Here is a 17,862-nt window from a genome sequence, read left to right as displayed (position 1 = left end):
TCTGATTGGCCAGCTATCCAGTGTGTTGTGATTGGCCGAATACCTCAAGCGTGTGATAGAAATGTTATGCCCCTTACCATACTGTGATGCTGTGTCCCGGAGCGACGAGACAAAAACATTAAAACCCATTATAAACGAGGCATTTGTTACATACAGTGGGGACATAATTACTGATTATAATGACTTATACTGTCTTTTTACGCGTTGCATCGCGCCACATAAACATAAAACCATGTCTGCATTTGTGATCGGAGAAATGACAAACAAGTGCTACTCTACACTGCCCAAAAAAAAAAACTCGCGTTTGAATAGTCAATGGCAAATTCTTTAAATATAAAAAAACGTCTTACAGTCTGAGAGTCAGAACAGCCGGCATTGTAGTCTACTCTACCAGGATCAGGAAACAGTCCTCCATAAAATGCGCTGGACACATCTGAATATTTGAGTTAAACTGTTCTGGAACAGTGTTGTAAATACAACTTAACCACTGATTTCTAGTCGTGTTTTCTTATTTGGAAGGCCAAAGTAGTTTCGCTTTCACAACGAAACAGCGCCACACACCGCGCGGCCTTGAGTGAGCGGGGGCCTAGAGTATGCGGAGGCCGGCTTGAGTGAGCAGAGGCGGGCGGGCTTGAGAACGGCGCAGCCGGCGGATTCAACGAAGGAGCGTCCCGGCTGGCTTGCGGCAACCACATGTGACGACCCCGGGCTGGACTCCGCTTCGTCCACAGTGAAAGCCGATCCGGCGATCGACAGCGTGAAGTTGATGTATTTCCTCAGTGACCAGCACGTATCAGCTCCAGGCATGACGAAGCAGATATCATCCTCTTTTGGAAGACCAACCAAAGTAGTTTAGCTTTCACAACGAAACAGCGCCTTCACGACATGGCGGCGGCGGCAACAACAATACTACAGCGAGAATAAAAGTTACGCCTTCTTTCTTTGCGTGAACATTTGGGCGACATTATGCAAATCTTCCCACATCGTGATGTAGACATGTGGGGGTGTGCGTGTTAGAACGAGCCGTTTTAGGTAGGCGTGGTTGACTTAACTTTTATAAATATCTCTTTGGATTTGAGACTTTAGTCTTTGCAACTTTACAGATCTTCTTTATGCACCAAGAGCTTGTAACACTCCAAAGAGAAAAGAAAAATTGAAATCGCATCATATGACCGCTTTAATACTACAGTTTACATCTATTTGATATACACTTAATATATGTAATCTTATCTAAATTTATTATAAAAGCTGAGGTTTGTTATTTACTAAAAAGTTATATTTTAGTTGGTGTCAATGATCTAATGTTGCATTTGGTCAGTCTCAGTCCTTTGCTTTACTTAAGTATATTATATTTTCCTTTTACAGCTGCAGACTGAGGAAGATCCTGAAACACACCAGCAAACCCTAAAACAGACAACAGTTTACAGTTGTTTTTCAGTGGCAGCAAAAATATGACAAACTTTTGGGTGAAACTTGTTTACTTTTTTCATACTTTTTTCATACTTTTATCACTTGTGGATAAACTTGAAACAATTTTAAGTATAAAGAATGGCACTGGTTTTGTACATTAAATTTTTGTTTAAGGTTATTAATAAAAATAATGTTGTTCAAATAGCATGTTTTTGTGTTCTAACATTAAAGTTTTTAAATATACTTTTATATTGCATTAATTTCACATTCGATTTTCAAATGAATGTAGAAAAAACAAAGACAGTATATTTTGTTTAGTTTGGTTTAGTTTATTTGTTTAGTAGCAGCTTTTTTTATGTCTGTATCACTGATACCAATCCTGCTGATGTCTCTATGAAATGGTTAATTTTTTTTCTAATATTTAACCATTGACTATAGCCATTCAACATTACAGTAGCTATAATTGAGAGCTATCAACTGTAACATTTATTAGACTTTAAAAAATAACAAATTCTAGTGAACTTAAAACCATCTTCGCATAAACCCATTACAATAAATGTATAATATAATGTAAGTATTAATTAAATTGTTATTACTACCAAAAGTTTGGAAACATTACAATTAATGATTTTGAAATAAATCTCTTCTGCTCACCAAGGCTGCATTTATTTGATCAAAAAGTAAAAACAGCAATTCTAAAATATTATTTAAAAAGTTTTCTATTTTAATATAGTATAAAATGTAATGTATTCCTGTAATTTATTATGCAAATTAGAATTTTATGCATGATTACTCCAATTTTCAGTGTCACATGATCTTTCAGAAATCATTAAATTTTTTCAGGATTGTTTGATAAATAGAATGTTAAATGGACAGCATTTATTTGCATTTATCAAATATATTTATTAAATAGAAATCTTTTGTAACATTTTAAATGTCTTCACTCACTTTATCAATTTAATGTATGATGAATAAATATTAATTTCTCTCTCTTTTTTAAATCTTACCACAAATGTTTGAGTGGCATTGTTCACACAAAAATGTTAAGCAGCAAAAACATTGACATGTATAAATAGTAAATGTTTCTTGAGCAGAAAATCAGCATATTAGAATGATTTCTGAAGGATCATGTGACACTGAAACTTATCTTTGTAAACAACAGATTTATAAACGATTCTAATGACGAATGTTGTGTTCCAAATGTAAATTAAAGCAACTCTAATGCAGCTAGCATTTACAGCGACTAAGCATTCTCAAATTCTCATCCCCATTCAAAAAAAAAAAAAAAAAAAGTTACCGGGGGGAATAACACATTTCAGCACGGATTCTACTCTCATTTGGCATTTTGAACCCTTTTAAAAGTCCTGCAAATGGTGCCGCGAGCTCATACAGCGCTCTCAGGACCATTCCGTCTGATGTATAAGAAAACATAACCTTTTTGCAGTTTATTTAGTTAATTGCTTAAGGTCATTTCGCAATTTCAATCATCATGCACTAACTAGCATCACCCTGGACAACCCTAAATTTATTTTATGACTAATCTGCATGATTTACGTGGGTCATGGTTTTAGGCCAAAATAACCGGAAGTCCGGATTAATCCTTAAGAATCACATCCCTGATGAAGGGGGAAAATAGGACTAAACTTGGCATCTTTTTGTGTGCTTTACCCAACCTTCTGGACCACTGCCAGTTCCCTGAGGTACTCCCTTTGGCTTTAGCTTTTTCTCAGATTCAGAGACTGATGAGGGATAGATATAATGAAGGGGGTTATAAAAGAAATCTGAAATCAGTGGTGGACTGAGTCTAAGTGATACAACAAGATATGAAGGTTCAAAATGTAATGTAACAAATATAAATGGTAGCACCAGTTATGCGCACAACACATTTTGGCTAATTTCCATCTTAAAACTTGAGTTCCCACAAGTGTCATATTTAAAAAGATCAGCCTGATACTTTGACAGAGTTTCTGCTGGTTGGCATGATATGAGGCACTCCAAAACTAAATGGAAATTGTCGGGGAAATACTCTGCCCATTTTCACATAACCCTTCCAGGCATGTCTAGAGTGATCAAAATGTTAAAAGAATCATTCACTCAAAAATGAAAATTGTGTCAATTTACTGTCGACAGACACCAAAGGTTCTTGCATTTCTCATAAGTGAAACATGCAAATGAATATGCATACACATGAAAGACATCTGAAAGCTACAGCAGAGGGTGAAATGAATAATGAATATAGTAACTTAAATTAAGAGAAAGCTACTGTATGGCTTCAGTAAACTTGTACTATAGGGTGAGAATCACATAGACCACTTTTATAGGTAATGCTTTTAAGACTGAAAGCCCATGGTTATCATATATTATGGAAAACAGCGTCTCTGATGTTCAATTAATCTCCATGGGAATCCATACAGGTCTGGAACTACACTGTTCAAAAGTTTGGGGTCTGAAAGATTTTTTTAATGTTTCTGAAAGAAGTCTCTTATGCTCACCAATTATTTGATAAAAATCAATAAAAGTATTACAATTTAAAATAACTTTTATATTTTAAAACAATTTATTCCCCTGATGGCAAAGCTGAAATTTTAGCAGCCATTGAAACTTTATTTGCATATTACTCACTAAATCTTTCTAATTCGCTGCTCAAGAAACATTTCTTATTATCAATGCTGAAAACAATTGTGCTGCCTAATTTGTTTGTGGAAACCAATATACATTTTTTTCAGGCCATTTAAGTTCAAAAGTAGGGCTGCACGATATTGGAAAAAGCTCACATTGCGATATTTTTTTTCTGCAATATATATTGCGATATGGAGAAAAAATCTGATGACATGGCTCTATTTGGGAAAAAAAAAAAAATCAATGATTGGGGTGATTTTGTAGGCGAGTAAACCAGCATAGGAAATAAACTAATTAGAAGCATAGATAAATAACAGAACAAAGATACAAATGAAATAAGCAGTGCTTTATATTTTTCAGGCAAGTCTTAACAGTTTTCAGGTACAGAAACTGAATAATCAAATGTAAAATAACGCTGCACAGTTTACACTATAAATTAAATGAACAATTCTGTGTTAAAGCTACAAAAGTGATTTTTCTTTGCGTTTTGTTGTTTGATTAACGTTCATGACAGAGAAAGCAACAGGAACATTGAACTGCTGTGAACCAATATACTGTTACACATCCATTTTCTTTCTCAATTGTTTCCCTTCCCCTAAGCAACTGTGTTTACAAGGATACTTGCAGAGCACAGTATTTCAGGCACAAATAGATGCAGAAGGGAACAGAATTCAGTGTTCACGTGCATCTGCATGGCTCTCACAGAGTCTACACTGGACGCAGCGCGGCACGACAAATCCCCGACAGTAAACTGATGCCTTGTTCTCTTTATGACGTACTGACACAAAGTTCAAATGATATGCAATGGTCGCTTTAGGGCCTTTCGCACCGCGGGAACCTTTTCATAGTACTAGAACTAATTGTGGAACTACCCACTTTTTGGCGTGTTCGCACTGCCGGAACTGGGTGCGGTTTTAGTACCGGACTGCCTTTTTCGAGAACCAAATTAGCTCCTACTCCGGAGCAGGGTCTAACCAGCACAACTGGTACTAATCGTGACGCAAGTGGACATTGATTGGCCAAACACATACGAAAACGCCCTCACCCGCCATGATTTAAAACGCTGTGTAAACATACTGTAAACATTGTGTCAACTTATTTCGCAAGTATGGAGAACAGCGATAGATGGACGGACGCTGAAGTGTAGGCACTTGTAGCAAATGTAGAACTGCCAGTTGTCGTTGGAGATTCTTAGTCCTCCTTTACGTTCTTTCAATCGCTTTACGTATACTTCGACTTTGCATGTCCATTATTGTGAAACCCGCGAGACACAACAAAAACACCGCTCCGATCACAGCGTCCTCCATCCTCCTTTTGTTAACGTTGTTCTTCTTTGTTTCTGTTGTTGAATGCAGCGCACAAATGACGTCGCTGTCGACTGGCTTACGTCACTTCTTAGTACACACTGTCGGTGTGAATGCAACCCTTTAAATGGTACTGGGAAATAGTTTGCGAAAAATCGTCCCAGTACTTTAGTACTGTACATTTAGTTCTGGAACTAAAGCGGTGCGAAAGGCCCTTTTGTCGCATCCAGTGTAGACAGACTTTGGGGCCGTTCGTTCACATGTCGCGCCTAAAAACGCGTGGAAAACGCCAACCGCGCCACTTTCTCCTTCTTTCCAAAGCGTTCGGCAGCTTGCGCTTTCGTGGCGTCTGCCATTGCTAAGAGACCGTGACCTGCGCTCTCCACGACGACGCAGAAGTTTCAACAAAGGATAAATGGATTTCCAGCACTGAAAATCGCTTGCAGAAGGTCTGCTACTAAAATGATTTAAAATAGGTATCTCTGTACAGCTATCGCGTCCGGTGTAGACACCGTGTCTGTGTGTGAGCAAAGAAAACAATCAGTATAAATATAACGAGCAGTATACTAAACATTGCACATCCTGCGATGTGAATATCGCGGATGCGCACATCACGATATCGATGCTGAAACGATATATCGTGCAGCCCTATTAAAAAGGACAGCATTTATTTGAAACGCCAATCTATTGTAGCATCAAATGTCTTTACTGTCATTTTTGATCCATTTGACATCCTTGGCTAAAAAAAAATTTTGTTTAAATAAAAAAAATACTATCCTTACTGACGAAACTTTTGAACTGTAGTGTATGAGAGGTTGAGTAAACAATAATTGTCACTTTTTGTGAACCAACCTTTCAAAGAGTAAAAATGTGTATGTGTCTCACCAGTTTGAGCTGAAGCAGAAGCTGGTAAACATCAGCCATGTCCGCCAGTACAAGCAGATGAGTGACAGCAGAAAGAAGGGCACGTGCAGCACGGACCATGTTGCCTCTCTTCATTGAAGAACAGGGATCCTCTGCAAACTCTCCTGAGGACAACTTCATGGATTCTCCTACAAAAAAATATTCATGCAGTCTCATTAATAGTTTTAATTTGTCCTTTCATAGCCTTTATGATGCAAGAGTAGCAAGGTCAATGAAATTATTTCCCAATGTGGAAGTCGACATAACAGATAATTCAACATCTGAAGATGCAATTACTTCAAAAGAGGCCTTTTGAAATGCTAAAGACTGGGACCTAATTATTCTCCGTTATTTGATTAAAAGCCGCTTCAGTTAATTGACAATGATAATACAATCATTATTTGTGACCACCAAGGTCACTTGTGAGACAACACAAACACATAAGAACACAACGTACAGGAGGTTCTTTAGTGGCAATCCGGCCTTACAAACCCAAGTAAACAATGAACACGGCAGGGGAAAAACATCAATAATTCCCTGTAACAAAGAGCTACATGGTGAGCTGTGAAACTTAAACCAAGAATTCAGGCGGTAGGTCTGACTCAGCCACCCTGCAGTCTGTCATAAGAGCAGAGCCAAACACTACACACAAGAACAACTACAAGGTGAAATATAGAGCTAATCACCAGGGCAGCGGGTGTTCATGTTCCAGGATAAATGCCAGTGGTTAGGGGGGTGATGGGTTAATTGCATTAGGATGTCATTTTGTGAAATGCAAGATGGAGAGGAAAGTCAGAAGCAGTGAAACATTGTGGTGAAAGCAAAGGCTCGATTCATGTCTACTCATAGCCAGCTCGGTCACATGCTAGCACACCAAACGAGTCCTTTCAGTGAAGGTCGAGTCCCTGGGATAACACTGATTTCTTATCTGATGTGCTTGCGAAAGGGTGTCATCACTTGCCTTCACATCCCAGTTGGCTCATGTTGAAACCTTTTCAATGCGACAAAGCAGAGCATTTTAAAAGCAGCATAAAATACGGAAATGAATAAGCGCAGGCATATGACCTCAAACCTCACATCGGACATGGTTTCAGGTTGTTTTGTCAAATGTGTTGGCAAATGCACTGAACAGAATCATGCAGGTCTCCGCATCCCACTCAAGTCATACATAAAAATAAAAAAGCCTGCAAAGAAAGTGGCCAAGAGTGCAAGTAATGGCCAAGTTCATAACTAGACTAAACTGAAATTGACAATGAAAAGAGAGAAAAATAAATTTGAGGGGGCAGTGAGTAAGAGCGTCTCATTCTTTCCTTTGTTGATGCTTGGAATAATGTGCACACTGCACAGTGTTCCCTGGTAACAGGAAGCAAGTATCGCAGAATGATGGCAACAAGATTTTCTGGCTTATTACGCAAGTGGTGGTTGCCACACACACTGAATGGTATCTCTAAAAACCTTCCTATTTTTATCCATCACATAAAAAGAAATTCACCCCACCATAAACCACACAAAAAGAACTAAGGACTCTGGGACTGTCATTCCCTCCTGAGGGTGCAATCAATAAGACTATTTTCACGGGCCTGATAGTAATCAGTGCACCCACAATAAACTCACATCTATCACTTCTAAGGTAGCGCTCACAAGGGGACCACAGAGGCTTGTGATGAAATGTTAAAAGCAGATGTCTGAAGGCACAATGAGCATCCAGATACCTTGGAGGGAAGGCAGATGGCATTATCATACCCAGCATCCTTCATCCGTCCAGTTGAAAGGTGTGAAGCAATCAAAATCAGTTTCTACGGTAAATAACACACTTCCCACCCAGGAGACATGCTAATGTTATTCTGGAGCTGTTAGGGAGAAAATCGTTCAAGGATTCGGTAGTTTCTAGCATGCATTACCCAACGATTACATTTGCCCGGCTAGCAGAACAGCTGGTAAGCCACAGCTGGGTACCGGGATCTCTTTTCAATCTATGGAAGCTTTAACCCCACTCAATGGTGGCATTATCAGTCAAACTACGCATGGTCAAGTAAAACTGCATAGCTGACAGTCTCCGGCACCAGCGAGCAACAGCGTCTGGATTCCGCAGCCAATGACAGCACAGCAAAACTAATGTGACATTCCTCTGCATCACAGCAGCGTGCTGGCCAGCGCTTGACAGATTTTACAGCCCAAACTAAGCCAATAAACACGGAGTGTCCAGAGTCTGAAACTGACAAAGATGTTATTCCAACAAGTGATAAGAGGGTTGAGCCTGCACTCCGCATCTCAGAAGTGCGAAATGCCACAATAATTCTAGAAAAATGGGGCATTCTGACCCATGAAGTTCCAGTCAGACACTCACTTCGAATGACAATATATGGTGATAAATTTATGGCTACAGGTTATTTAAGGCACAAGCCAACAGACTTGGCCTGAAGTCTTGCATAAGTAAAGTGTCGCATTCTCCACATCTGACATCACCTTTGACAACTGGCAGACTCCATGTACATATGCAAGTTGTTTTGCGCTTGTTTTCGCATTCTTGTCAACCGAACATAAATAAAAATATATTGATGGATCAGCACAGCAAGTCAAAGCAAGCTGTTTGTTACAGAATGTGACAATCCCTCCTTAGCACAGGTAGCATAGCCATATAACTAGGATTAGTTAGCAATCAATGTAAAAAATGCCATGCAAATTTACAACATAAACTGAAGGCCTCTAAACTCATGCTGATATGATGAGGCTATTGCATCTTATTTAAATGAGTCAATCGAAAATGTACGTTAACTAGAGTGTCGCAGTGATCGCATATCGATATCAGCAGGATTTTAATAAAAAATGCATGGCAAACAAGGCACGGAGAAATGAGGAGTTGTGCAATTTGACAGGGTTAAACCCTTCTATTAACCTCTCTTCTCCATCCTCTTTCCATAAGGAGGCATGGCAGAGACACTAGTGATGTTCCGTAATGAGAACGAACAACATGAGATTGAGTGAGGGGATATACAGTCTTGGGGAGAAGTACACACTCCAATGCACGATAGCAGCAACTCTGACAGCACAAGCCAAGCTCTCTTAATTCAAAAAATCTATCGCACATGCAGATAAGCACAGACAGATAATGAAAACAGGAAATTAAACCACCGATTAAAGCCGTTGCTTGAATTAGGATATTCATCCGTTTCTTATAATAGTTTCAATGGCTGCAGACACTTTTGAACTTATCGTAGAGGTAACACCAGGGCTGTGTATTGTCAAATTTGACACATTGATTTGTCTCCGATTTAAAAACTCTTAATTTTATATTTATTTGTTTGGACAAATATCAGGGTACAGTACATGTCAACAGTCTCTCAACTTGTAATAGTGAGAAACAATGAACAACACTCAACTGTGTGTGTGTAAAAAAAATTTAAAAAACCTGAATTACACAAGGTAAGCAATAAGCAAAAAAAAACCTCAAAACTGAGTTGCATAAAAAGATTGAAATTGCACATATTTTTGTATCACTTTATATCTATGCACATTTTGCATGTCTCCTTATTTAACACACCTGATTGAAATCATCTGCTCATTAGGAGAGACCTCCATGAACTGAACTGAGTGTGTCAGATAAGGGAGATATACAAAACGTGCAGAGCAGGGAGTCCCCAGGACCAGGATTAAGAACCACTGGCATAAGTCATACACTAACACACTCTGTAACGAACACATCGCTAAAAGGTTAGCATCAAAACAACAAAAATATAATAAATATCAGATATATTGCATATATTTAGTAAAATGCTCCTATATAGAGTAATTTGTTCTAGCTAACTAATGAGCTATGGACATTGAATGGCTTTCTTAGGGTAAATGTAACATTATGTTTTATGTTATTATACAAGCTGTTTCCCATGGCTGAAACACTGATTGAGAGATTAAATGAGACATGATACATTTCAGTATGTTGTACCATTACTTTGAACATGCTTTCTGACGTTCATTCATGTTTATTTCAAGCTATAACTAGTAGTACTTCAAAAAAGATGATTATTGGATAGACAGCAAATTAAAGTAGTTTAATTAAGTTTTGTTCACACAGAAAACAGCATAGACTAAAAAAAAATTCTTGGAATTTAAGAACTGATATCAGTTCATCAAACTTAATCAATATTGTCAACCCAGCCCTAGTTAACACACTTCTTTTTTGCATACCTTGCTTGCGGACATCCTCCATAAGTCATACACTAACACACTCTGTAACGAACACATCGCTAAAAGGTTAGCATCAAAACAACAAAAATATAATAAATATCAGATATATTGCATATATTTAGTAAAATGCTCCTATATAGAGTAATTTGTTCTAGCTAACTAATGAGCTATGGACATTGAATGGCTTTCTTAGGGTAAATGTAACATTATGTTTTATGTTATTATACAAGCTGTTTCCCATGGCTGAAACACTGATTGAGAGATTAAATGAGACATGATACATTTCAGTATGTTGTACCATTACTTTGAACATGCTTTCTGACGTTCATTCATGTTTATTTCAAGCTATAACTAGTAGTACTTCAAAAAAGATGATTATTGGATAGACAGCAAATTAAAGTAATGTTTAATTAAGTTTTGTTCACACAGAAAACAGCATAGACTAAAAAAAAATTCTTGGAATTTAAGAACTGATATCAGTTCATCAAACTTAATCAATATTGTCAACCCAGCCCTAGTTAACACACTTCTTTTTTGCATACCTTGCTTGCGGACATCCTCGACTGCTGCGGTCAACTCGTCCTTTAAGAACTGGCTCTCTTTAGCAATCTTCTCGCCTTTCTCCAGGAAGTTCTGGGTGGCTGTCTCCACGGAGGCTGCTAGAACATGAGCCTTCTTGGAGCGTCCCTTCTTCTTGTTGGATGGTCCTTTGTTGCTAGAGTTCACAAGTGTGGTAACCTGCAAATGGTGCAAGAAAGATTTAAGGAAAACAGCAACCTTTGGTGATTAATACAACAACTGAGGATGAATATAGGAAAAGTAGCCTGACCTGGGCAACCAAGGGCTCCAGCAGTCTTTCCACAGCCAGTGTGCGGATCTCCAGGCTCTTGGGATCCCATTTGAAGTTGATGTTTGCTGTATTAATGCTTGTCATCATTCTGAGGAGAGAAAAAGCGATCAATGGATTCAGAGGGGTGGTGAGACAGAGACAAATAAGCGGGCTATGTCTTTTATCAAATGAAATGTCACATGACAGATTCATGTTAAGTTTACACATTCACTTACGATGTAAACAATCCACACTGCTAACCAAAACTAACCCACAGTTATGCCATCTGAGTAGCTCTGTTGCCAATTCTGCTATTTTCCATTCAAACAGTGACCGCAGTTGTATTGATCAGCAATCTTGCACTGAAGGACAGGGATAATCAGCCTACCCTGAGGGCTCTGCTGTTGTTGCAGGGGTCTGTCTGCACTAGACAGCCAGACTAAATGGACATTGTTTGCTATATAGGTCAGGGAATGCAGACAAAGTGGGCGAGGTCAGTGTTGCATGACCAACATACTTGGAATAAAACCTTTGAATTCAAACGTGTCCTACAAAAAGTTAGGACATTCAACTTTGGCCCAAACAAACTAAATGCATAGCATTTTTATAATAATAAAAAAAAAACTACATAAAAAAATGAAGCTAAATGAATGAGTAATTTCCATATATACATGCTCATTGGGTGGAAAATGTTGCTATTTAGTTGATTACCATCAAAACAAACAAAACAGTAAGAATAGGATTCCGGCGGTAAATATCCCATTCTATTTCTCAATCAGGAAATTGATTAACAATAACTTACAAACTGTTAAAGTAAAAAAAAACTATTAAAGACTAGAGATGGGTATCGTTTTCATTTTATCGATACCGATACTGGTACTTATCGATACTGTTATCGATATTATTTGGTGCAAAAAAATATGAAGTGAAAAGCTGTTGAAAAATTTAAAAAGTTATTTTATTACTGCTGAACTTAAGCAACTTCAAGTTCTTCAAGTTCTTCAGTCAAGAGCAGTTCTATTTCTCAATCAGGAAATTGATTAACAATAACTTACAAACTGTTAAAGTAAAAAAAAAACTATTAAAGACTAGAGATGGGTATCGTTTTCATTTTATCGATACCGATACTGGTACTTATCGATACTGTTATCGATATTATTTGGTGCAAAAAAATATGAAGTGAAAAGCTGTTGAAAAATTTAAAAAGTTATTTTATTACTGCTGAACTTAAGCAACTTCAAGTTCTTCAGTCAAGAGCAGGGAGTTATTTTTCTCTTAATGTTTTATTTTATTAACATTAAAAGAATAGTTCACCCAAAAAAAAACAGTGTTTAGTATTGCTGCTTTAAGAGCTGCACGCATCTGTTTTTTCTCAACGGTTTACTTTCACTTTAGACATAATTAACTGTTTATATGTAAATTTTGTGTGTTTTTGACCGTATTAGCACAATCAGACGATAACTAAGATAACCATGTAATCAGGTGCTGTTTGACCGGCCTTTTAGTGCACGGATGCTTCGGGTGTACGCGTCCTGAATAAGCACATGTTAGAACAGCACGCAAAAGAATAGTTCACCCAAAAAAAAACAGTGTTTAGTATTGCTGCTTTAAGAGCTGCACGCATCTGTTTTTTCTCAACGGTTTACTTTCACTTTAGACATAATTAACTGTTTATATGTAAATTTTGTGTGTTTTTGACCGTATTAGCACAATCAGACAATAACTAAGATAACCATGTAATCAGGTGCTGTTTGACCGGCCTTTTAGTGCACGGATGCTTCGGGTGTACGCGTCCTGAATAAGCACATGTTAGAACAGCACGCAACTTAAACGTTTAACCAGCAAGGATTCAAAGCACGTGGAAATAATGTACTTTTGTGATTGCGAATAAGTCTCGTGAGTGTAACTCTACCGAATCAACATTTGATGTGAATGTGTCTCACGAGTTTCAGTTGGAGCTGGAGCCGCGAGACATAATACAGCGCATTGCTTGAGGTAGATGATGTATTTTGTTAGTAAATGTTTCATTATATTACTAGTGTTGCCTCCCTTGTTTACCATTACACTACTGCATATACTGCATCAGACACTGGTGTCGCCTAGTTTGTGTCACACATGTGCATGGATATCACACGCACGTTGAGCAAACATCGGCAACATCATTCAGTGAAGGAAAATGACAAGCACCAGCTTCTAATTCTTCGTTAACATTGAAGTATACGGGGATAAAACAATGCAAGTATTGATAACAGTATCGTTTGTCCTGGACAGGGTTTCTGCAGGAAATTTCTCTCAAATTTAAGACCTTAAGACCTGCACAAATAAAATTAATACCATATGAGCGGGTAGGGCAATGTCTATAGTACCATATTAAACTGGAAAAATTACTGTAAAAAGCATAACTTACAGATACAAGTTTTCACAAAAATAAAAAGTTTTATAAAATGATAAGCGTTATATTTCAGCCTTTAAACCATTTTTAAGAAAATGGATGAGTCAAAAGTATTAATTACTATCTTAATTTAAACAATTAACAACAATAAATTATTATATCAATTAAATAACAAATTAGGGGTGTGCGATATTGACAAAAAATTATATCTCGATAATTTACAGGGATTTTATCGATAACGACAATTAGACAATATTTTGCTGAATGTGTTATTGTGCTGATATCTTATCTCTAATTGTGCTGACAGCTGACCAGTATTCATTTTGCCAGCAAATTTTTATTTAGTCTTAGTCATAGTCTTTTGACTAAAATGCCATTTAGTTTTAGTCATATTTTAGTCATCTGAATTGTATTTAGTTTGTCGACTAAATCTGCAGTAAATTTAGTCGGCTAAAATCTAATGGGTTTAGTTACAGTGCATTTATTAAGCATTTCTCTAAAATTTCCAAACTCATTATATAGGTTTGACATTAAGGTTATATCATGATAGACACCGATAGGGCTGCACAATAAATCGAAATGGAATCAAAATCCCGATTCGACAGAAGCTGCGATTGTCATGCGTATCTTTCAGTGAAGCACGGTTCTGTGATCAGCAGTAAATCTCCATCTAAAGGCCAGAGGGCGCTCTTGCGCTTAAACTCCAAATACGCCTCACAGAAGAAACCCAGAAAATGCCTATCGCTGCAGCTGAATAAACAGAAGATTCAACTGCTTTCATTGATTCAACGTGACTAATAAACACACGACTATGGCAATATACGGTTTATCTGAGTTCTTATTTTCATTAAAATAAAGTATATTTATAATGCAATGCCTTTATCACTGCTTAAATATTATGAAATATGTTGCATGCCTTATTCTGTGCAACATCATCTCACAGAAGGATTTATTTCAAACACTCGACTGATATTATGAAGTGAGTTTGGAGTAAAAATTTTATTAAATGTGGTATTTTCACATGCTTTCACATGAAGCAGCATTTACTTTACAGGGCCGTAGTTCACTGAGAAGCTATGCAAACAGCTGTCATTATCGCGAACGATTTCATAATCTCGCAATAAAATCATCTGTGATTTTTTTGTGTAACTTGTCAGTGAACTACGGCTATGTGCAGTAAATTCTGCTCCATCTTATGCATTATTTATAGCAACTTGTTTACCATATTCTTCATTCTTTCTAGTAGACATTTATTTCTACAAATACATTTAGATTAATCTTTAGGGCTACTAAAGTTTTTCAGTCAATTGCAGTGCGTGATTTTCTGTCTTTCTGTTGTTGCTTGATTAACATCAATGACTCGGACAATAGCAACTAAATTAGGCTGCTGTCCATTTAAAACTGAATGCACAGCTCCAATGGATGCAATGTACTGATACACGTTCTTCCTGGTGTTTACGTTCACTTAAGACGTAATCAACTGTGTTTACATGAATACTCGTCAAAACGACAATTCGACATAATTTTGTGTATAAATTCTCCGTTCAAGCGACGCGCTCTCTGTGTGTGTATGCTTCAGTGTTTGCGCTGAGAAAACCGAACCGAACAGAGTTCTCTCTTGCGTCGTCAGATTTATCCATATGTCTGCTCTTCACTTACTCCCAACATATTGACATTTTTTAACGTTTTATGCGACGTGCAGCAAGTGTATGTTAGCTTACGTCCTGCCGGTTCATGTACGCATCTAACCTCCGAACCACGCAGCAGTTTCGTTCTGAATGAATCTCTTCCCAAATCGTCCCTCCCTAACATTTGCGTCTAATTTTTATTAGTTCACGAAAATGTCAATAGATTTACGTCATAGTTGTTGTCATTCAAAAAGAGTTTTAATTCGTTATAGTCTCGTTGTCATCAGTGAAAAAAATGTCGTTGACGACAATTATGACAAATTATTCATCAATGAAATTAACACTGCAGCTGACTCCAGAATTTTTTATATTCTCCATATTCTGTGTGGTTAGTTCACAGCAGTGATAGAAATTAATAATTTCCATCCAGTTTTATGGGCATTTTTACCTTTAAGCCATTTTTTCTAAAAGTGTGCACCATCTTTTGAGTCAAATTCTTGCATTTGGGCTGTTACCAAGCAAATTAAATCAGTATCAACGAAATTGATCTTTGCACTGCAGAGGAAACACAGAAACTGCATTAGAAGTGGCATTTAGATGCAGTTACACTGAGGGACATTACTTTAACCAGCAGTTACAAATGCATAAATAATGTTTTGATATTTTAAACATAACACATTGAAAACTGATATTTGAAATTATTTTAAAAATGAAAAGGTACCTTAAATGTGAAATTAAAACCACCAGTAGGTGGCAGCAAATCACTGTTAAGTGAGTCATTGCGATTGAACCAAATCATTTAAACGGGTGATTCATTCAGGAACAAAACAGAATCCTGTTGCTCAGAGACACAAAACAGCGCTGTGGCTGTGTTTGAAATTATTTTTGTTGGAGAAATACAGTGCTGTGGCTGTGTTTGGAATTATTTTTGTTGGAGAAATACAGCGCTGTGGCTGTGTTTGGAATGATTTTTGTTGTAGAAATAGAGTAAAAACAGGAAATATGGTGTCTAAAACGCAAGTCTCTTAATATTAACTTCTTGTTTATTGAACTGTTGTATAAAATCATTATCACATTTGTAATCATGCTGACTTTTAGGGTTGGAACGGTTCGCGGAAAAAAAAAAATCTAACCGTACGGTTCTCCAAACATGTTTCGGCACACGCTAGGACCACGGTTCAATGTAAATCTGACAACGCATCTGTAATATGGTTTGCTATAAATAACACGTAAAACAAACAGGGTTCGCCTAATATATGTTTCTGTTGATGGATGCGCCTTCTGGCTTCCCAATACATTATAACAACAGCGATGAAAAAAGAAAAAAAAAACGTGGACAAACCATTTTTGCCTCCATTTTTGAGCATTTATTCCGTCATCACCCGGGTGCTGATAGCACACGCGCACAGGTGAGACCTAAGCTAAACTCGTTTAAGCTTTGCCAGTTTAAACATTTAAGAGCCAGAGGACGCGAGCTTGTGCACGCAGTGAGAAGATTTGCACGTGCGCGCAAACCCGTGCCTCAGAACACGCACAAATATTAAGCTTTCTCTGAAGTACTGTGTTTAAATGGACAAATTCACACAAAAATTGTCAAAATGCCCGTCTTGATAAGTATCCTATAGCAGACATAGCCGGCTGAACGTACTGTATCAGTGCATTCTCTTAAAGTGACTTTCTTAATATTAATCAAACAGCAACAACAATGAAATCACTCACTGCTCTTGATTGAATGGCTTTTGTAACTTTAATAAAAGATTAATCTTTAACTTATACAGTCAAATATGCAAAGCTGTTTTACATTTCATTACTTTATTCAAATTCTGTACCTGAAAACTAATGTTAGACCTACCAAAAAAATATATATATATTTTTATCTTTACTCTATTGTATTTGTGCTGTTGCTTGTAGTTAGATAGATTACTCTTATTTTCATTTGACAGTATAGTTTTTGCATAAACATAGCACATACCGAACCATACCGAAACCGTGACTCTAAAACCGTGATACAAACCGAACCGTGAGTAAGTTGAACCGTTCCACCCCTACTGACTTTTGGAGAGAGAAAAAAACGGCACTTTTCGTGTGATAATAACTATATGAAATTATATAAATATAGGCCGGTCACGATAACTTTTTGTTATGTGACATATTTCCCCAGAAATAATTGCGATAATCGATATTATTCATTTTAAAGACCATTTTATGCCACTGACCATATAATCATAATGTAACAGCATAATAATGCAAGAAGGCCTACACACTTCCAAATTTATTGAAATGACAACAAACTTTCAATTTTTAAGAATATTTAGATCATGGAAATTAAGTATCAAAATATTAGATACCTTAAACGTGAATAAATAGCAAATAAACATTTTCTAGCATAAAGTGCAAAATAACAAGTACAAAAAAAGAAAAATGCACAAACAACTTGTATGGAGATTTTTCCATCTACAGATTTTTCCCTGACCTTCTTTTCTCTGTAAACTAAGGGTGCACACTATTGCTGAGAAACATATTCACTATTTATCAGTCAGATGTCCGTATGCACAAAGGCACAGATCCCTAAACAAGATCATATCTGCAGAT

At 37.1% G+C, this 17,862-nt stretch overlaps 1 protein-coding gene across 1 annotated transcript in view; it reads right to left on the bottom strand.

Annotated features, from left to right (window-relative positions):
- Positions 1–17,862, bottom strand: part of LOC107594905 (catenin alpha-1-like) — a 140,156-nt gene that overhangs the window by 115,447 nt on the left and 6,847 nt on the right. The window contains exons 2-4 of the mRNA XM_016285119.1: positions 11,251–11,359; positions 10,964–11,159; positions 6,219–6,385 (exon numbers count right to left, since the gene is read on the bottom strand). Of these exons, the coding sequence (XP_016140605.1) occupies positions 6,219–6,385; positions 10,964–11,159; positions 11,251–11,358 (471 nt within the window). The 5' untranslated portion in view covers position 11,359. The remainder of the gene's footprint in view (positions 1–6,218; positions 6,386–10,963; positions 11,160–11,250; positions 11,360–17,862) is intronic.

Source organism: Sinocyclocheilus grahami, unplaced genomic scaffold (genome assembly GCF_001515645.1).
Source record: "Sinocyclocheilus grahami isolate Dianchi unplaced genomic scaffold, SAMN03320097.WGS_v1.1 scaffold192.1, whole genome shotgun sequence".
Lineage (NCBI taxonomy): Eukaryota > Metazoa > Chordata > Actinopteri > Cypriniformes > Cyprinidae > Sinocyclocheilus > Sinocyclocheilus grahami.
This window is presented reverse-complemented; position numbering and strand designations above follow the sequence as displayed.